Source organism: Pan troglodytes, chromosome 3, assembly GCF_028858775.2.
Source record: "Pan troglodytes isolate AG18354 chromosome 3, NHGRI_mPanTro3-v2.0_pri, whole genome shotgun sequence".
NCBI classification, from domain to species: Eukaryota; Metazoa; Chordata; class Mammalia; order Primates; family Hominidae; genus Pan; species Pan troglodytes.
The window spans coordinates 143,645,832-143,668,462 of record NC_072401.2 but is presented as its reverse complement, the minus strand read 5'-3'; the positions used below and the strand labels follow the sequence as shown (position 1 = coordinate 143,668,462).

The window sequence follows — 22,631 nt, the reverse complement described above, 5'->3', positions numbered from 1 at the left end:
ATATTACATACACACATATTCCTGAGATGTGTGTGTACATGTGCATCTTTGTGTGTGTGTGAATGTGTAGCCAGATTCTAATGTTTTTATTGACAGTGTATATAAATATTTTATTCCTCAGTTAAGAATATTAATTCCCTGTATGATCTAATGACAAACAAGACAAACCGAATTGAGCATCTAAATATTTATATATTTATTTTTTTATCGACATTGTTGAACACCTACAACATTACAATGATTTCCGTTTGGAGAAAAAGACATTAAATTCACAATGCCATATTTTACATTGTGTGAAGCCTAGAGAAGAAAGTAAATTAACTATCAAAATTATTTTATGTGATACGAAAACTAATACTCTGATAAAGATATGAATTTAGGACTATAATAGGAAAGAGGAAGAAGTAAGTATTTCTAGCTGGATACATTACACAAAGATCTCTATGTAGGAACTAACTTAGCAACTAGGCCTAAGTACGAAATTTACAAGGGTAAAGAACAGAAAAATGAAAGAGGGAAGGGCAGTTTAGGTAATGGGAAGAGCCTTAGGAGAGTGTGAGAACTGGAACAGGATTAAAGAAATGTCATTTAATTAATTGTGTCATTTACTTTCTATATTCTGACATCTTAACAGAATATGTAGACTATTTTTCCATGAATTATATTGAGTTACAAATATGAATCATAAATTCATAGTTCACAAACTGTAAGTAATTCAAGGAATTATAAATAAGACATTGACCCTCTGAAGCAAAGGAATCCTGTAGGGAACACAGGGAAGGAAGCCAAAAATGAGAACAAGAAAATGAACAGAGTGGAAAGAAAAGGGAATTGTGGATATGACAGAAGACTGTGGAAGGATTTTTTTTTTAAAGTAAAAATAGGGAAAAAGCATGGGAGAAAGCTGGAAAAGAAAAGCTTAAGAAAAAAGTATTCTTTTTTAAAAAAAAAGAACACATGAAAACTATAACAAAAATAGAAATGATACCAGGATGAGAAAGATAATTAAGATCAAAATTAATTTTGCTTATAATTTAAGTGTGTACCTAGTTGCTGCTGTAGTAAATCATACTGAAACCTCTGTATGTTTGATAAATAAGAATTACATCAATTCTAATACAGAAATTTTCTGTCCTTAATTTTAAATATTCACAGGAAATTAGGGTAACCCTTGAAAATAGTGTGTGTTCAGTGGGTGTTTGTTTAGTGAATGAATAAAGATTAGGATACTATAGGTCCGGTCAGTTTAATCATTTTTTTATTTTTATAAATTGCAAGCTTTTGTTTGCCCTCTGAGACCACAATTAACAATGAATGTTTAGTCTTCTTTTTGATGTGATCACAAAAAATCTCTATTTTAGAAATAAACATCTACAATGTGAACACAAATCAACTTTATTGAGCATCCAGTATATGCTCATTGTTGCTGCAGCTAATGGAAAATCTAAGCGTGACTAAGATGTTGAAGGTTGTTTACAGTATAAGTTTTTTTGTTTAGTGAATCAGACTTTGGAAAATATATCAGATCCAAAACTTACCAGCATAAGACTAGAGACATTATTTAATCTCATGGAAAATCTATTTTATTATCTATAAAGTTGGGGAAATAACATTTATCTTATAGTATTATTTTGAAAATTAAATGAGATCCTGAAAATAGAGTACCTACTAAAGTAACGATTCAGGTATGCGCTGAGTAAATGCCAGCTGTTGTCATAATTATTCATTCATTTAGTAACTTTTATTGTGATCTTACTATATTGTTGCCATCATTATTATTAACATTGTTGTTATTTATTAAATATAATTCTTATCCACAAATTAACATATATCCAGTGAAGAATATGAGTCTTAAAGCAATTGTAATAATTTTATGACCATATTCATTATTTTATTTGAATATAGAAACTATCATAAGGAATTAAATCTTCAAGGTAAAGACAAAGCAATGTGGAAGTATAGATAAAAATTATTATTCTGACTGGAATATTCAGAAAGATTTCACAGAGAAGGTGGTAATTGAGTTTGATTGCAAAAGAGCAGTGGAATTTCAGTGGCAAAGAAATGGGAGGGAGGTTAGGATGGAAAAATATCCAAGTCAGAGAACACAAAGATGAAGATGTAAAGACTTCAAGACATGTGGAACCGCTGTTGTAACTGGACAACAGGCAATCATGCTATAAATGAGGAGTACCTCCCGTGTGCCAAGCATTGAGGATACACTCTTGAAAATGAATGACTACAATAATTTTCACTTTCTTTTTTTTTTTTTTTTTTTTTTTTTTTTTTTGAGACGGAGTTTCACTCTTATTGCCCAGGCTGGAGTGCAGTGGCGCGATCTCGGCTCACTGCAACCTCTGCCTCCCAGGTTCATGTGATTCTCCTGCCTCAGCCTCCCCAGTAGCTGGGATTAAAGGTGCCTGCCACCACCCCTGGCTAATTTTCTGTATTTTTGGTAGAGACGGGGTTTCATCATGTTGACCAGCCTGGTCTCAAACTTCTGGCCTCAAGTGATCTGCCCTCCTCAGCCTCCCAAAGTGCTGGTATTACAATAATTTTCACTTTCATGGTGCTTATAATACACTGGATGATGTGACCAAGGAAGAATTGGACCCAGGTCATAAATGATCTAAATATGGCCTTGAGATGTCTTAATGTTCTTCTATGAACATTTATAAGGAGGAATTAAGTACTGAAGGCTGTGTTTCAGATAGAGTAACCGACCGGCCACTCATATAAAAGTGAACTACTGCATTGTGGATGCAGAGAGGCTAACATTGAGAGGCAGTAGTCATCCTGACAGGAAATGGGGAAGGTGAGCACTAAGATAAAGATAAGTATCATGAACAGAAAGGATTAAATTTTTGTAACAGAATTGTTAGAACTGGTGAGATATAATGATGAGGGAAGGAGAGGAGTCGAACATGATCTTGAGGACTCTACTCTTGGAGGCTTAAAGGAATGTGTTGTCTGTAATTGTCACAGGGAATCAGGAAGGAAGAACCAGTTAGGGTCAAGCGTTAGAATATGTTAAGCTTAATAGGCTTTGACACTCAGATGTGCCCATCAAGCAGTTAGGAATTGGATTATTTTGTTTGGAAGAGGTCAGAACTAGTCAAGAGATTTCATAGTCCTTGGTAAAAATATGGTGTGAAAACACTAAAAGGGATGAGTTCGTAAATAGAAAATAGAATGAAAAGAAAACGTCAGAACTTACAGAACAGCTTGTTCATAACTTTAGGAGTTATAATATAGATGGTTCTATAGAAACACAAACTCCTTCATTTAGATTTAACAATAAACAATCAGTTCTTTTTTATGAGAGGAGGAGACTATTCAAACAACATGCTTCTTCTCCTTTACCTTCTATTTCAAAATGTCTCGGTTTCTTCATAGATGTCTAGAATTCTCATGAGCAGTGAGGTGGATGAATAGAGACTGTTTCTGTTCCCAGAGAGTAGCTTTGGAGGATGCTAAAATTATGGATGAATTGAAGACACAGATTCACCGTAAAGCTGAAACAGCTGAAGTGTCAGGGCCTGCCACTTGCATAGTCCTCCTATAAGACACTACAAGGAATTATAAATATGCTTGTGGTCAAATGTTTTTGCAAATTTGGCAAAAGTTAGTTATTTAAACTTTCATTAATTCAGAGTTCTGTCTCTATTCAGATTTCCCCTCCCTTTTCCTTCCCTTCTTATTGGGTAGTTCTAGAGAGGCTACAGGCAATGTTTTGGGGGAAGTTGAAGTGAGAATACATTTAGTTTAGGCTTAGTGGAATATATGTCTACATTTTTTAAAAAACAGCTTTATTGAAGTAAAATTGACCTAGAAAAACTTGCATATATTTTTACAACTTGATGAATTTGGACGTAGGCATACCCCCATGAAACTATCACCACAATTAAGGTAACAGACAAATCCATCAAGTCTAAAAGTTTTTTTTGTGGCCTTTGTTTGGTTGTTGATGCTGTTTTAAGAACACTTAACATGAGATATACCCTCTTAATACATTTTTAAGTGAATAATACAGTGTTATTAACTATAGGCACTATGTTATACAGCATGTCTCTGGAACTTATTTTGCGTAACTAAAACTTTATGCCTATTGAATAACAACTTTGCATTCCCCCTCTCCATTTCTTGACAGCCACCATTATATTCTCTGCTTTTATGAGGTTGACTATTTTGAAAACCTCATGCAAGTGGAGTGTTTGTCCTGGAACTGGCTTATTTCACTTAGCATATTGTTCTCCAGGCTCATTCGTTTTGTTGCAGATGGCAGAGTTTCCATCTTTTTAAAGGCTGAATAATATTTTTAGTCATTCTGTATATTGTTGGTATTGCTGGTCACCCAGTTTTTGGCAGAAATGCCGCATATTTTGTTGCATTGTCATGATAATTTGTCTTTTTGCATTTAAATTAACACGGGAACTCATTCCATTCAGAAGACTGAGCCCCAGCATCATTTTTCTTTTCAGACTCAAAAGTTTATTTTTATGGGGAAATAGACACCTTTATTGGTGGGATAGTTTCTTATACAGAAAATAATAATCGTAGATAACATTTACTAAATGCTTACCACTTTTAGCTACTTTCAACTACATTTTATAGGTAAGGAAACTGAGACATAGAGAAGTTAAATAAGTGGCAGATCAGGAATCCAAAGCCAGCGACTCAAGTTCCCATCAGTAACTTAAACCACCAGGGAACACTGACTCTCTGTCACTGAGTTAGAAGCCAGAGGTCCCTGAGTGTAAAATCCTTGGGGTTTTAGACAAAGCAGTTAACTTCTAATGATCCTCAGCCTTCTTATCAGATAAATGGACAAAGCAGTTAGCTTGTAATGATCCTCAGGATTCTTATCAGATAAATGAAGGTAGACTAGAACATAATGTTGGTAACTTTGGGGTGATCTTATGAGCCTTTGAGAAAGCTGTGATGCCTTTCCATGACATAGAACAGATGTAATTATGTAATTAACAAACATTCTTGGACACCCTGAAACCAGTGTCTTAGCCCTAGGTTAAAATCCTCTGGACTAGAAAATATTTAAATTTCTTACAGATCTAATATTCTGCTATCTTAATAAGAGCTGACTTCTAGTTTATTAGTGACTTTTTAAAGAGGACACAGTGAACTATTAAGTGATTTTCATTGTATGCCTTATTGACAGGTTGGTTTGTGTTGTATTCTTTCTTGTGATCTTGCATTTTCTGAATGCTGCTGACATCTTTCACTTGAAGACTTTTTTTATTGAAAGAAAATTTTAGATGCATCTGGATTGAACTACTCTGAAGAAGTTATTGTATTTACCTGAAGCTAATAAAATAATTTATGTTTTCCTCGTAAATGAGATCTGAAGAACAACCAAAGTGTCAATAGCAAAATCAATTTGAAAAGGATCTACTATGAAATTAGGTTTCTCAAATAAAATGTAGTTTAACAAGAGAGCATTCACTGTCTTCCTTCTTATGGGGATACTTTGCATTAGAATGTAAAAATGATGGCATGTTTTGAAGCCATAAACTTAATATGTATCAAACTTCATGGCTTTCAAGATCAAAGGATTAAGTTTCAATTTAAGTGTATGGATTTTTTGTTATAAAAACAAAGTGTCTTACTAGAAAACAGAACAAGAAACATTTTGTGTATTCTTTCTATGTCACCTAAGGAAATTGCAAAAGCATCTATTTGAAGTTGTGTAAAATTTAGTATACACAATCAGGAAAGTACTCTGTATAGATTTTTAAAAATGCACTAGTACTAATCTGCCCTTGAGTCAAAATGCTTAATATTTTGGGTTTTTTTTCTATGTAAAATTTGGTTGAAAGATTGTTCATTATTGTTGAATTTCAACATGATTGCAAATTAAATGATGCAAAACTCAATAAAGTAAAATACACAAAAGAGCAATTAACATGTTATCTCAGTAAGTATATAGAATAATGAGAGAACACACTGTTCTACACTGTAGCATGTAATTAAGATGTAGTCATAAATCAGGAAAATATTATATCTTGTTTAGGTGCACAGGTGGCTTTTAGAAAGATTGATTATTAGCTCCTCTTTCCCCCTTGAGATGTGAGTTCATAGTTATTCCTGCAAAATTAAACAGAATAATTTCTCATACTTCTACAGTAGGTATGCTTCAATGCAAACAGCATGATGGAGATAAATGTTTGCAAAGTGTTCATCTCCTTGCCTGTTTCTATTCCAGATGCTCTCTACGATGTCATCACTGTGGGAGCCCCAGCTGCCCATTTTCAGGGATTTAAGAATGGTGGTCTTCGGAAGCTACTCCATAGATTTGAAACAGAAAGAAGAAAGTAAGTAAAGACAGGAGGAAAGCACAGATTCCATTAATAACATCTCCCCTTTGGGGAAGTCTATATACAAGGTGATTGATCCATCACAATGTATAGTTCTTGACATCTTAACCTATTTAGTAACATAGAGTTGTTAAATATCTCAAAACTACCAGAGAAGAAATTAGATTAAACAAATTGCCTAAGTGTCTTGCTTAGTGAGTGGCATTGTGATGGCAGAAAATCTTCCGGAAGTCATATGACTAAGGGGTGACATTCTGGTGTCAACTATTGCTTGCTCAAAGGAGTGTTCAGAGATTTAGCTAGAAATACAGTCTGACTTCACTGTGGAGCCAAAGATACTGAATGGAGAATATGGCTCCTAATTTATGATTTTTACCCTACTAGTAATTTCCATGCTGGCCTGAGGCACATTTAATTGTGCCACTTGAAAAAGACACAACAATACAGAATTCTATGTTCTGTTTCTTAGGGAAAGGCATGAGTATTACCACTATTATTTATAATTTTGGTATACTCTTTCCCCAGTTTTTGTTTTTACATGCTTTTTTTTTTTTTTTTTTGAGACGGAGTCTCGCTCTGTCGCCCAGGCTGGAGTGCAGTGGCGCGATCTCGGCTCACTGCAAGCTCCGCCTCCCGGGTTCACGCCATTCTCCTGCCTCAGCCTCCCGAGTAGCTGGGACTACAGGCGCCCGCTACCACGCCCGGCTAATTTTTTGTATTTTTAGTAGAGACGGGGTTTCACCGTGTTAGCCAGGATGGTCTCGATCTCCTGACCTCGTGATCCACCCGCCTCGGCCTCCCAAAGTGCTGGGATTACAGGCGTGAGCCACCGCGCCCGGCCTTTACATGCTTTTAAATATTGCCTTATAAAGCTCTTTTGCAGCAGTAGTTTATTATTCTCCCCCATGTCTCATCAGTTGAGGTTATCCTATAATATTCTCTGGCTATGACCACGCTCATGTAAAACATAAAGTGCATTATCCAGGTATGAAGAATAACTACTTTCCTTTTCAAATAGTTATTCTTCTTAAGAATCCCATTTTTTTTTTTTTTTTTTTTACTTTTAGATTCCAAGGGTATGTGTACAGGTTTTTTTTCTTTCTTTTTTTTTTAACCATGGTGAATTGCACGTTACAGGGATTTGGTGTACAGGTTATTTTGCCACCGAGGTAATAAGCATAGTATCTAATAGGTAGTTTTTCAATCCTCACCCTCCTCCACCCTCCACCCTTAAGTAGGTCCTGGTGTCTGTTGAAGAATCCAAATTTTGAAAGTTAGGGAAAAATAGTCATTCTTTAGTCACAGTTGATTTAGTAATAGTATTAGAAAATCTGTTTGAGTGCCAAAACCAGAAAATTTTTTAACGTTTTATCACATTTATCAAATATAAAATTTGTTTTTTGGTGCCCAGATGTTTAGGAAGAAAGCATTTAAGGGAGGTTAGAATTGAATAATTGACTTACTATTATACAAATATATAAACTACCAATACATATATATTTTTCTTTTTTCCTTTTAAGGAGTTGACTTTGGTACAATATTAACTCAGTTGTAGTTCTTATTCTGATTTTTCTAGTTTTTTGTTCATTTTTGTTTGCTTTTTGGTGGGGAAAGGTTTATAGTTTTATAAAATTATATTGCATGGGTAGATTAGAATAACCATCACTATTATAAACATCATATAGAACTGTTTCATCACCACAAAGAAACTCCCTCAGGTTACCCATTAATATTCACACCCTTCTCATAAATATTATTGCAATGGGGAGTGGAAGCCAAAGTTTCAACCATGGGCTCTGCAGGGGAGAGGCATCTCCTATTTACTTTATGGGAGTTGGAAGTTAATTCAAACCATAGGCCCCATGGGGGAAGGGATGCCATCCCTACTGAGGTGCGGGTATGAGTGGAAGACAGGGTTTTGCCCATGGAATCTGAGTGGGGATGAAGGGTGTTTCTCACTGATTCCCTACTGTATCATTCTTCTAGTGGGGGAGGAGCATGACATTTTTGTGGTATTCACCCCCAGAACAGGTTGGTATGGCTAGGCCACCCTGTTCCAGGTTCTTTGGCTTTTCCTGGGTGCTGTTTTTTGTTGGTGCTTTGCTGCATTGAGAAATTCTGTGGCACCCAGTTTGGGACATTATAGGAGGCAAGAAAAAATCCCGTGGAACTCACTGTGATATCATTGCTTAAGTCCTGAGGCCCCTAACCAATATACCTCCTTTAGTCTACCTTTTAGAGTCTTTTGATAGGTGACATATATGTTTTGTCTAGAGTGTTTCATTGTGATTAACAGGGGAAGTAAAATAGATTGCATTTACTTCATCTTGTCTGGAACTGTGTCTCAGCCTTGAGAGTTGACTTAATCTATTTTTTTTCCTCAATTAAATTTTAAAGTGTATAACCCAATTAGAAGACTCAAAACTGCCCACAGGGTAGTCAGAATCCTGTTGAGCATAGAAAGCATCAGTATGTGAAATATGGAACCTAACTCTCTAATTTTATGAAACATATTTCTGTTAAAGACAACTGTTGAGTTCTGTGGTTAGACTCTAAATAATATTTCTTAAGGTTTAAATATTTGCATAAATATTTTCCTTCATTTTTCTTCACTTTTCACTGGGATGTTACATATCAACACACACGCACACACACACACACACACACACTCTTACAGATCTTGGGTTAATTTTAAGATAAAAGTAAAAACATGTTCAATGCTTGCAAACACTGATTGCTTTAAATTTTTCATTTGTGTTTCATTGCTTTATGGATAAAATACAATAAAGATTTTAAAAGAAATAAAAAAGAACTTTGTGGATCTTAAAAGAATTCTCCATAGGGCAGTGGTTTGGGACAAATACAGCTTGCTGAGGCAATATACTGGTGAGCATGGCTATCAGCCCACCCGTTAAATTAAGAGCTGACTTGAGCAAAGACTTAATGATTACAGAGTTATCGCACCATGCCAATACTTTTTCTGCAGGCTTTTTCAGCAACAAATATTGCACGTCAGTCAACAGCAATGTATAGAAGTAAAAATGACTATATGAAATGAGCAATTTGGGCTTTAGGTTAAAGTAAACAATGACATTTTGCAGGACATGAAATCACAAGTGAGGAAATTTTTCTTTGCCTCATCTTTCATTTGATATTGCCCCCCACCAAAAAAAAAACAAAAACAAACAAACAAACAAACAAATAAAAAACCCAGATAGCCAAGTCTTTTAGACCAGGTTTTTTGGGAACTACCACAGCCATTGTACTATTTCACCTTCGTTTATTTTTTTCTCAGCTAAGCCAATAAAATACTGTCATCTGAGAAAAGATATAATTTATGTCCCTTGGTGATCTCTTTTGTGATTAATACATTGGCCACATAATGAAAATGGTTTAGCATAAGAACATTGCTTATAGTATTTATATAAAGCAATTCAGGTCATACAACCATATTTATTAAAATTACAAGATAATTAAGGAGACTGAACTTTTAAAGCACAGTTTCTGAGTACCTTACTCTTGTGCTTAGGAACTTTGAGGAGTCCATACTTATCCACTGGGCATTCAAAGCATCCATGATTTTGCCCACCAGTGTCTACCCTCATCACCCACTTCTTCTATTGTTGTTTCTAAAACGCTATATAAACTATTTCCCAAGTGGGCTTCATGTATTTATACCTTTTCCTTTTTCCTCGTTCTGTTTCCTTTTATTCTGTTCTCCTCATTTTCTACTATTTTTCATTTCTTTCTGTGAAAGCCATTTACATAATCCTATTCAAAATTCTACACATGGTCCATGTGAAGATTTCACCCTTATAATTAGGCTTTCCTGATTTTTCAAGTTGATTTGGCTCTCCTCCCTAATATTTTACTTTTGCTTCTCTTGTAGCCTTACTAGGCCACAGTAATGTGTTAGGTTTTTTCTTGTACACCATTTCTGTAATACAACGTGCCTTCCTTGAATAAGAGATGGATCACCTTGTATATATAAGTATGCTATAGATCAAATACAACAGGCATTGGAATTCACATAGAAATCAGATATAGTTGCTGACTTAAAAGTGCTAAAAACTAGAATGGGAGAAAAAGTTTCACAAATAATCATAATGCAATAAGATTAATAATATAGAGAGCAGGGGTTACCAACCTTGGCTGCCCACTAGAATCACAGACCACAGCAAACAACAACACAGAGCTAAAGCAGCCTTGTCACCTATAAGATCAGTGGTTACACAGTCACAGGGCAAAAACTCTGGGACTGAGAAGTTTTCTTACTACTGTAAGGAGGAATAAGGGTAGATATTTTCTTATTCTCTATTATAAATAGGAGACTTTTTGCATAAAAATGGGAAAATCATATCAGGCAAATAAGCTGTCCATAACCTATAACATAGTAGACATCCGATAAACCAGGAATGGGAGAACTAGAGGCAAAACCTTATACTGTTACCTTTGAAATGTGTTTTTCTGATAGAATTATTAACCACTAATTAATTTGGGAGATGCAAAACATAAATTCACATTTCTATGCCTTCTCCAGTAACAAATGAGCAGACTAATCACTAGTTACAAAAATATTTGTTTTAATCACCTTCACTTCCATTCTTAAGAATAAAAATTTTTATTTCTTTTTATGAAAGAGAGAGAGTGATTTGAAAGCATTCAATGAAAGCAATGTGATCATATTATTTGATTGGGGATGGTAATTCTTTTTTTCCCTACTTGGATTTTTTTTTTTCTATTTCTAGCATGATCCCTAGACTCCACTTAGACCTTTGACTTGTCAGTCATTGACAGTGCAATTTAGAGTCTAAGATCTTAACTATGCTTACTATTTTGTATGAACTCATAAGTCAAGCTATATATTTTTTTTTCTTTTTTTTTTCTTTTGTTTTTGAGACGGAGTCTCACTCTGTCGCCTAGGCTGGAGTGCAGTGGTGCGATCTTCGCTCACTGCAAGCTCTGCCTTCCGGGTCCACACCATTCTCTTGCCTCAGCCTCCTGAGTAGCTGGGACTACAGGTGCCCGCCACCATGCCCGGCTAATTTTTTGTATTTTTAGTAGAGACAGGGTTTCACCGTGTTAGCCAGGATGGTCTCGATCTGCTGACCTCGTAATCCACCCGCCTCAGCCTCCCAAAGTGCTGGGATTACAGGCGTGAGCCAATGTGCCCGACCAAGCCATATATATTTTAAGTAGAAATACTTTGATCCTTTATTGATATATATTTTAATAAATAATTTAACTGATAATTTTCCAGTTTTGTAAAGAAATATGCTTATTAGAAAATGGAAAAATCAAAAGACAGAGATTAAAATCATACTTGTAATATTCCTCCTTAATAGCAATTACTGGTAGCATACTGGGTGCTCTCTTCCAGTCTTTTTTTCCACATATAATCTACATCCTTATATTTTTTTCTGTTAAAAATTTGAAACGGCAAAACTGTTTAAAATGACTAATTTTAAAGTTACATACATAATTTAGGCCAGGCACGATGGCTCATGCCTGTAATCCCAGGACTTTGGGAGGCCGAGGCCAGTGGTTGGCTTGAGCTCAGGAGTTTGAGACCAGCCTGAGCAACATCGCAAAACCCTGTCTCTATAAAAAAAAGTGCAAAAATTAGTCAGGCTTGGTAGTATGTGCCTTTAGTTCCAGAAACTTGGGAGACTAAAGTGGAAGGATCACTTGAGCCTGCAAGGTGGAGGTTGCAGTGAGCCAAGATCACCCCAGTGCACACCAGCCTCTAGGTGACAGAGGGAGGCCCTGTCTCAAAAAAAAAATGTGTGTCTGTGTGTGTGTGTATGTGTGTATATATATATATGGTATGCAAATGTATATATATTTATATATAGATAGATATACACACACAGACACACACACATACACATAATATGAATATAATACTCTTCATTTATAAAACAACGTTCATCTTTGTGTTTCTTTGGAAGTCATGCCCAATACTTCAAATTTAAAAATGTCAGTCTCGTAGGCTACAGCTAAAATTTATCTCCCATTCATTTTCAATATTTCAATAAAGTATATTTAAATTAAAATATACTTTATTTTTTTCTTTTCAGAAAGAACATTTTCTGTCACAAAATTTTCTTTTAAAAATTATGGTAAAATTACATGGGCACTCTAGAAATAAGAATAATTTAAATAAAAGCCCCTGTCAGTTCCTTTTTTTCTTTTGAACTGTGTTCAGTAGCTGACAATATATCATTTTGAAGGAGATGGTAATTAAAGTTTTTCTTTTGATTATAATTTGATTCCTTGGGAGTACATTTTTTTTTCCTCCTGTGAGTTAGTTCCTTGTTGGCTACTCTCAGCTCTTAACTTTGTTCATATTTTGGCAAATACGGGCTAGGTCTGCCAAAACTGCCCACCAGGTTTCTCTTCTCCATGTGGACTTCCCTATATACAACTCCTTGTATATAACACCAAATCTTCATAGAGAGAGAATAAAGTGCTTTTAATTAAGTAGTCATGCTGAGGCTTGAACATACTGTATGAAGTAAATAATGAGGCCTGCAAAGCTTTGAACTAAATGTGGTACTAAGTAAATGGAAGGATTTTTGCTCAATTTCACATGATCCTGAGTGAATTTGTAATAAGTGAATTTGTAATGCAGTTTTTCCTCCTTCTTTATTTTCATTGTAGCTATATACAAAACCAAAATTTGTTTATGGCCCACAAATTCAAAGAATAAAGAGGCTTGTATAGTTGAAATCCTACCTGTTCTAGTCCTCTTCCTTAAAATAAACCAATCTGAGCAGTTTAATCTATTTTGCGCAAGATTTCGTCTTGGAATGTCAAATTATTTAAGTTTTAGCAGTGATTATCTTAGCCCACAAACACAAATGTTGAGAATGTAATGTTCTTGACTTTTCTGTAACTCTGTTTAATTTTTCTGTCCTCCATTCTGGAACAGGCAGAAACTTTCATCTCAGACAATTCATAGACTCTGCTCCCAGTGTAGATTTGAATTCTGATTGTCACATACTGTCTTTGTGACATTAGTCAGATTACCACACCTTTCTGTACCTTAGTTTTCTCATCTGTAAAGTGGAAATAATAGTGCTTACCCCAGAGGGTGGTTCTCAAAATTTGATGAGTTTATATATGCTAAGCATTTATAACTGTGCCTGGCACATGATGAGGTCTTAATCGATATTAGCTATTATTTATGTAAATATATAGAAAGGATATATTTCCACAAAAAAATGTTTAGGCAGTTTCTCAATTTAGTGCATGTAAATCTTATTCTTTCTGAAAACTAAGTAGGATTTTATTGATTGGATTTAACATAATTATCTAACCAATACACTATTGATGGTCATTTAGATTGTTTCTAAGTTTTTGATTAGAACCACCTGCGCTTGCAAGGTATATCCTTATTCATATATCTTTGCAAATTTCTGGGTGTTTCTTCTAGATAAATTCCTACATTTAGTATAACTAGACTTAGTTAAGAGGACTTCTTTTTTTTTTTTTTTTTTTTTTTTTTTTTTTTTATGTTTTGAGATGGTGTCTTGCTCTATCGCCCAGGAGGTAGTGCAGTGGCGCAATCTCGGCTCACTGCAAGCTCCGCCTCCCAGGTTCACACCATTCTCCTGCCTCAGCCTCCCGAGTAGCTGGGACTACAGGCACCTGCCACCACGCCCTGCTAATTTTTTGTATTTTTAGTAGAGACAGGGTTTCACCATGTTAGCCAGGATGGTCTCGATCTCCTGACCTCGTGATCCACCCGCCTCGGCCTCTCGAAGTGCTGGGATTACCGGCATGAGCCACCGCGCCTGGCCAAGAGGACTTCTTTCTTAACTAAGAAACTAAGATTTCTTAGTTAAGAGGTAGTTAAATTTTAGAAGTAATACCACCAAAAAGTTGTATTAATATGCATAACATGCCTAATTTCTCATTCAGTCTTGAGTATTGAGTTTGGATATTATTCACGTGTGAAGTAGAGGTATGGCTGATTATATATACACACACACACACACACACACACACACACACATATATTTATAAATATATATCTAGCAGGTAGCTCCACTTTACTCGTATCTTCCATACACCTCAAGATTGAGATATTGAATCATTTTGCATCCCTTTGGCTCTCAAACTTGCTTCTTTTGGGGGTTATTTTCCTTAATAAAAAGGTATGACCATCCACCCCACTGTTCAATGTTGCACCTGAAAATCCTTGACAACTTTTTCTCCCTTGCTTTCACTTAAAATTAACTTACTTTCTTATATATCTGGAAGTTATGCATTTTAATAATGAAACATGGGTTAAGATAATCCTAGCCCATAGAACCACTGTCTTTTAAATATTCTACTACCAAACCTCTTAATTACCGTCCTTCCTCCCAGACTGGCTCTCATCCAATCAGTTTTCCTTATCTTGGTTGGAATTATATTTCTTAAAGGCAAATATTCTTGTGTTTCATAATTTTAAAAATTTCTTAGCTGCCTCTTGCTTGCAGGAGAAAATCTAAGGTGCAATAATATATACGTGTGTTCTGGCCCTGGTTTCTTCTCCAGCTTCATCTTGCACCATGACACCATCATCTTTCCCTCCCCTCTACCCTCCATAGTGAACCAGAAGAGAACTTTCTCACCACCACAGATCTTAACTTAAAATCATTTCTGCCTGGAAGCTTCTTCTGACTCCTTGTCTAAGCCAAGTCTGCTTTAAGTCTCCAGTGTACAAAATCCCTCTAGACTGTATGTGCTCTGAGAATATGAAATATGTCTGTCCTGTTTACCACAGTATCCCCAGGACCTAACTTGAAAAGTGTTTGATGAATGGATATATATATGGGGGAATGAACGAGTAACATCAAAGGGTTGCCTGCCATAAGAATAAAGGGAAGAACCAATGACTGTGCCTGCAGAAGAGATCAGTGTGATAGAATTAGGTAGCAGACACAGAGACTTTTTGTGGAATTAGGAAAAAGAAACAGAAACAAAAAGACACTTGTGGAAAATGTCTTATAGGCTTTGAAAACAACTATTTGGCAGGTATAACATTAGTGTTTCCTTGCACCTCACTAGCTAGGGAAAATATACTTTTACGTCTTCCGAAAGAAGAAGGGAGACAATTTATATAAAAATGGCTAACTTAAAAACCTGATTCAATATCAGTACTGCAGTAGTGACTTTAACACTTCCAAGTTGTGACATTCTTCCAACAACCTGTCCAAAAGCTTGTGAGGCAAAGAATGATCTGATATTTAGGCAAGAGGCACTATATATAGTGTGACAGTTCAGAATTTTAAAAAATTAAATATTTATTTTAAAGGAAATGACTTTAATTGTAAATGACAAAATGTGTTTGCTAAACTGTCCCCAAATTTTTAATGATATCAAATTTGGTGAAGAGGGCAGTCTGAAAATGACAAAATACATAACCACTCTTGGATTTTCTTGTCTTCACTATAGCTGTGGCTACATGTGTACACCTAGAGATATATCAGAAAAAAAAAATCAACAAGAAGATTAGGGTTTAAAAGTAAAAATGTTAAGTCTAATATGAAAATTACAGAAAAAATACATTTTTTCTGTTTATTTTTAAAACTAAATATATAAAGATAATATGATTTGAGGATTTATTTTCTGTAAATTAGAAGTTACATTTCTCCTTTGCTGTAAACTGAAACAACATTTTAAACCATGACACAGTATGTTATCTCAGAAGTATTCACTGAATCCAAGGAGGAACTTTTGAACTTGTTAAACTCCAAGTGATTTCCAGAATATTTTTAAAGCTGTCTGTTGTTCTAGATATTTAATAGTCATCATTGCAAAGGCAGCATACAGCAGAAAAGAAAGTCATCTATAAATAAATTGCCAGTCATCTACAAATAAAATACACTATATTTTTCAGAGCTTTGAAAGCTAAGTGTAGAACATCTCAAACTTTAAAAAAATGTACATATGGAATTTTTGTCATGGAAAAATCAAACAATTGGCTGTGTTACATGATATAAATACTGTTATTGCAAAATCTTTATTAGAGGGGACTTTGCCTGAATTATTTCAATGTCCTCTTCCTTGTGATGAGGCTTACATTAATAATTGATTATTGTGGTAACCCCATCAGAGAAGGAAGATGGATTGGCTTATAGTGTCAGCACAGATGGAGAGAAGATAAATTACAGAGGTATTTAGGGGCAACTTGGGGGTTGTATGTGTGTTAGGAGTGGAGGTAAGAACCCAGCGGTATCAAGGAAGACTCCCACATACATCTGGGGAATGATAGTGCCATTCACTGCCCCTTGGCTTATAAACTCCAGCAACACAGAGCAGCTTCTAGAGTGTAGGAGAGTATGAAAGGACGTTAGGCTGGGCAGGGAGCAAGGACCAAATCTTAAACAATTATTTGCTATGTCAGCTCCTGGCAGTTCACCCTGTAGGCTATGGATACTGCAATTGGTAGGTTTTCAGCTGAAGATTGCCGTGATCATAGTATTTGGAGTGACAGTGTAGAGAGAACAGAAGAATGGCAAACAATTAGACTATTATAATAGTTGCATGAGGGAAAACAGGTACCTGGGGAGTTGAAGATTTTGAGGAAATATCTAACAGAATTTAAATCCAGTTGGCTGAGGGCTTCAGGGAGCCTGGGCAGGATTGAAGGACTCTTAGGTTTCTGGTTTCTATAACTGGGTAAATGCCAAGACAGCTGAGAAAGGGGATACAGGAAATAAGCCATTCATTTCCATTGCTTAATTAATAAGGTCAGTTGTTTATATTCCATTAAAGAGACATTTTGAGAAATAAGAAAATAATCTTGTTGAGTCCGTGCTGTTTTTCACATTAAGAATCTTTTTTTTGTTTTTTGTTTTTTGTTTTTTGTTTTTTTGAGACAGAGTCTCACTCTGTCACCAGGCTGGAGTGCAGCGGCGTGATCTCTGCTCACTGCAAGCTCCACCTCCCGGGTTCAAGCAGTTCTCCTGCCTCAGCCTCTCAAGTAGCTGGGACTACAAGCACCCGCCACCACGCCCGGCTAATTTTTTGTATTTTTTGTAGAGATGGGGTTTCACCGTGTTAGCCAGATTGGTCTCAATCTCCTGACCTCGTGATCCACCCACCTCAGCCTCCCAAAGTGCTGGGATTATAGGCGTGAGCCACCGTGCCCAGCCAAGAATCTTTTAAATCATAGAACTTAGAGAGGATCCCAGAGACCATGAATTCTCCTACTTATTTTATTGATGAAAATACCAAGGACCAACGATTGAGTCACCAATGCAGCTAATGACAGAACCAGAGCTAGAAAATTAGACTTCTGTCCTTAGTCTCAAGTTCTTCTTCCATACTCATTTACCCTCGAGCAGTCAAAAGATGTTCAACACATGACATCCTCTTAATAAATGTGCAATGTTAGCTTAGGAAGGGATTTTGCTATCCACCAGAGAGAAATAAAATGTAGTTGGTCTAGTCAATTCCTTATGGGTCTTTAAGAGAATATAATTTTTAAAATAAATTATTTGTGCTATTAAAAAACATGTGAATTGATGTGGTGATTTGCACTCAGAGTCAATTACTATATTAATCTGCCTAAAATCGTTCTGCCTAGTAGTCAGTAAAAATATTTTTAAAGCTCCAGCCTTATTGGTTTTCTATCTGCAGCCCTCTCAAATACACTTTAGGAACACCACTTTTTTAGGAATATGGCCACAATAAAAATAAAAGAAGTAAATTTTTCAGAGATGTTCATAGATTACCATTCATAATAGTAAAATATTATAAGCATTTTGAATGAATGAATGAATGAATAAGCAAACTATTCTGCGTCACTAAAGTTGAACATTATGTAGCCATTTCAGTTATTCGGTGGATTATGAGGTATGTAGAGCTGAATGTAAACAATGTGCCTGAAAGAAAGTATGACATGTATGCAGAAGACATCAATCTAGACATATCAGTGAATGTGTTGGAAAGGTTAATAAGTTAGAATGTCACAGATAAATACAGTTATATTTATTTTTGAATGTTTGTTTTGTCTTTCCTCCTTTTTTTTTTAGTTGTAAAATAAGAGAAATGTTTTCATAAAATCTTTTTGCAACTTCTACTTCCAGCAAATACGGAAACTAGGTAACAAAAACATTCTGCAATCTCAGAGTACCTAGAACAGTTGGATGCAATGTGCCATCCTTTTCCCTTCATCTCAGGAATGGAAGGAACTTCAATGCAGAGTGGTTAGTAAGCAAGCCCTGAAACTACAGCTGTCCTCAGGATATTCATAGACACCAAGCATCTAGATAAAGCCTTAGGTTTGCAAGCTCTTATGGGAAGAAGACTCAGACAAAATAGTTTTTCCCTTTTTCTTCTTTCTTACTACCAGCCCTTCATGTAGCGTTTAGTGGGCTGGCATCATCACACATGATCCACTGATAACCTTGAGTACCCCTGGTTTTTTGCTTCCTTAATTCATTGACTGAGTAGTAGTTATTAAATATTTGTTGAAAATAATTTACTGTGAGACAATTCTGAAATTCTTTAATTTGTGTTACAAAATAGAATCATACATCTCTAATGAACTTTGTTTTAATTAGGCGAGAACATCTTTAATTATATTTTTAATATTTATAAGCAATACTTATTCAATTAAAAATGTTTCCCATATTAGTTATAGCATTTTAATTTTTCCAAATTTAAAATGGGTTGATACTATGTTCAAGAGATAGTAAAACATAATTAGGAGTTCAAACTGTGTAACAATGAAGACCCGGGTTTGAACCTGGTTTTACCATCTATGCTAGTTTGTGTGATCCAAGTCAAGTTACTTAACCTACTCTGGCTTCAATTTCTACATCTTGAATTAATATTTGTTCCTCAGAGGGTTGTTGTCAAAATTAAATAATATAATCCCTGAAAAACTAGCATTTAACGTAATGCTAGGCCCATAGCATATGTGTACCCAATGATTATTATCTATTAAAGTGATAGAGGAGGAGATTTAAATTATTAGGATAAATACAGTATAAAATATTGGCTTTATTAGGCACTCTCTTAAAGTATTGTCAGATTTAACATGGAAAAAAATAAAATGGCTTGTATATGTACCTTCTGTTTTTTTTGTATTCTTACTCCAGAATCATAATCATTAGTCTATAATATCATATGTTGGAAAGATTTGTTTTTTCTAAAAGAAATTTATTATAGTATAGTTTGTCTAGAATAAAAATGAACTATTACAAGTATATAATTCCAAGATTTTTAGTAAGTTTACAGAGTTGTGCAGTCATCATCACAATCCCATTTTAGGACATTTTTGTCACCCCAAAAAAGTCTCTCATGCCTGTTTGCAGTCAAAGGAACTTTTATATTTGCAGAGTATTGGGGTATGGTTTTTTCTCCTGGACCTTTCTTACTCTGTACTTTGATCAAGTATATTAGGGCATAAGGTCTAGGATGAAGCTGAGAAGATTTTGAGGTTGGAAGGAATCAGGAGACCAGGTTTGGGTATTATCTCCATAGGGACAACAAGAAAATACCAGAAGTCAAACTAGGCAGAAATAGAACTGACTAGACCTTGGAAGGTGGCAAATGAAATCAAAGCAAGTGAACTCGTGGATAAGTGGGAATAGGCCAGGAAAGGAAATAAAGCACACTGGACTTTGCTTATTTAAAGGTCATATAATAGTACCTGGAAAATTTGAATTAAAGCAAGAATAGGGCTAAATAAAGGATGTACATAAAAAAGACGTTTCAATGGTTTAGAAAGTACAAGTAAGAACTTGCAAACTAAAAAGTGGAATAGTAGAAGCCACTGTGTTCTGAACCAGTAAACACATTTTCTTAGAGGGGGAATTTTCAGCAAAAATGAATGTTTTTTTTTTCCTATTAGCATCATTTTTCACAGAGCTAATAAATGGCAGAATCAACTTTTGATCACAACACTCTTTGATTCTAAAATTTTCATGAAACCTTTTTTTTTTTTTTTTTTTTGAGATGGAGTTTTGTTCTGTTGCCCTCACTGGAGTGCAGTGGGGCGATCTTGGCTCACTGCAACCTCCACCTCCCGAGTTCAAGCAATTCTCCTACCTCAGCCTCCTGAGTAGCTGGGACTACAGGTGCATGCTGCCACACCTGGCTAATTTTTTGTATTTTAGTAGAGACAGGGTTTTACTGTGTTTCCCAGGCTGGCCTTGAACTCCTGAACTCAGGCAAGCTGCCCACCTCGGCCTCCCAAAATGCTGGGATTACAGGTGTGAGCCACTGCGCCCAGCCCAAAACTGTGATTTGTTTAAAACAGGAGTAAAGGTAAATATCAATTTAAGTACAGATCATATAACTCATTTAATTATGTAAGTGAAATCCAAAAGAGGTAAAATACTGTTTTGTTTTGTTTTTTTCTAATTCTTTTCTCCAAACCCCACTTCCAGTAGAAAATGGAAAGGGTGCATTGGGGAAAGCAGAGAGGCATGAAGCCCATTATTAAACCCTGTGAGACCAGAAGGGTATATTTAAGTACACTAAAGTGTGAATTTTCTTTTGTGATCCATATTATTTTCTTCTCAGTCAGAACTGAGAGCATATATATTCCTTCCTCTGGATTCAAGAGACCACATTTTTTTTTTTTTACAAGTAGGGTTTGAGCTAGAAAAAAAACAAGTGGAAATAGTTCTAGATTTTTTTTTCTCTGGACACTTAATTCTGCCACAGGAGAAGAGACACACCACTCTAAGTCATTTTTCCCTAAACTCACCAATCCTAATCCCCTTCTGTTCATGTCCCACCTTCCCTGTCTTTTCCTTCTCGTTTTTCTCCTTGCCTGTTAATCATCTCTCATCTCTATTTTTTAATGGCTCCACTGCATAAAATAGTAGCTTGGTTGAGCGAACAGATTAAGGAGTGGAGGTAGCAATGGAGTGGGAAGGGAAAGGATGGATAAGTAACAGAGTAAGTCCCACAATGTGCACTTGTGGTCAAGGAGTTAAGGAAAATAAATTATATTTCTCTTCTTGTCTGCCTCCTGCCGTCTTCAGACCCTAACCATAAGTCAAGGACTTCAATATCTGAGAGTATTATTTATCTTGCAATAGATAAGTTTAAGGATAGAGATACGGAAACCAGTTTGTGAGCTATTACAATAATCCTAGTGGTAGAAATGATGGGGTGGTTGCAATAAGTGTAGAAATAAGTGGTTGGATTCTGGGTATATTTTGAAGGAAAAGGCGAGACTTTCTGAAAAGTTGGATGAAAGATAAGAGACAAAGAGTCATAGACAATATTAAATGGACCTGCCATAATCTAAGATGGGGAAGAGTGCAAAGGAGCTGGGTGTTGAAAGTGGGGAGCAGATCTCGGGATCAGTTTGGGACAGGTTAAGCTGGAGCTGTGAACAGGAGAGCTTTTGTTTTCATTGGAGTCCAGCGGGAAAGTCCAGGCTAGAGATGGAGATTTGGAAATCATTAGTGCAACATGTGTATTTAAACCATGAGATTACTTAGGAGGGACATATAGACAAAAGAGTTCCAAGAGCTGAGTCTTGGAGCAAGAGGATAGGAAAATAAGGAAGACCAGGAAAAAGGGACTGGGACAAATATACACTCAGGAATTTATAAGTCCTTGTTTTAATTGTATTTTGGTTAGCAATTAGAGCTTATGAATGTGAATGTTACTTCATTATGTGCTTTATATTTTTTTCACATCTCCAAAATATGACATGGATAGTAACAACATATACACACACAAACGTGAGGATGGGGATGTAGGTGTGCATTCTTATGAAAATATATTAAATATATTAAATTACCATATTTAAATGAATATATTAAAGTATATAGTACACTTTAATTCACTCTCTCAATAGAAAAATATTATGAAACTAATTTCAATTTTCATTATCTGTGCTTTGCAGTACTATTTATATTCTATAAAATATTTTGTCCAAGTAAATATTTTGCCTTTCTTCCAGAGTCATCTGATTGATCGTTGACTCAAGTGTTTGGATCCAGTTTAAATTTCATACTACTATAAAATAGAGTTTAGTTATGTTGTTTTTATCTAGATAATTAAATTATACTTATTACTTCCCATTTAAGAAGCTATAACTGTTAAAATATGTGACATGTTTAAAGAGTAAGTAGAGTATAGGTAGATAAAATTTATGTATACTTAAAATTATTTTGTGAGCGGTGATTTTTTTTCCATACCATACTATTTCATCCTTTCATCCTGGACACCAACGTTGGCTTTTATTATGGAAAATGAATCTTTTAGCCTCACTAGGTGAGGTGCTCATCATTAAAAAGACTTCATCAGAACAACCGATGCCTGCTACAC

The 22,631-nt window shown here is 35.4% G+C and overlaps 1 protein-coding gene across 23 annotated transcripts in view; it reads left to right on the top strand.

The window, feature by feature from the left end:
• The window catches only part of INPP4B (inositol polyphosphate-4-phosphatase type II B), an 811,274-nt gene that overhangs the window by 636,732 nt on the left and 151,911 nt on the right, over positions 1-22,631 (top strand). For all 23 annotated transcript variants that reach the window (XM_001142120.7, XM_024356306.3, XM_054683404.2 and 20 more), the window contains one exon: positions 6,221-6,329. In XM_001142120.7, the coding sequence (XP_001142120.2) occupies positions 6,221-6,329 (109 nt within the window). The remainder of the gene's footprint in view (positions 1-6,220; positions 6,330-22,631) is intronic.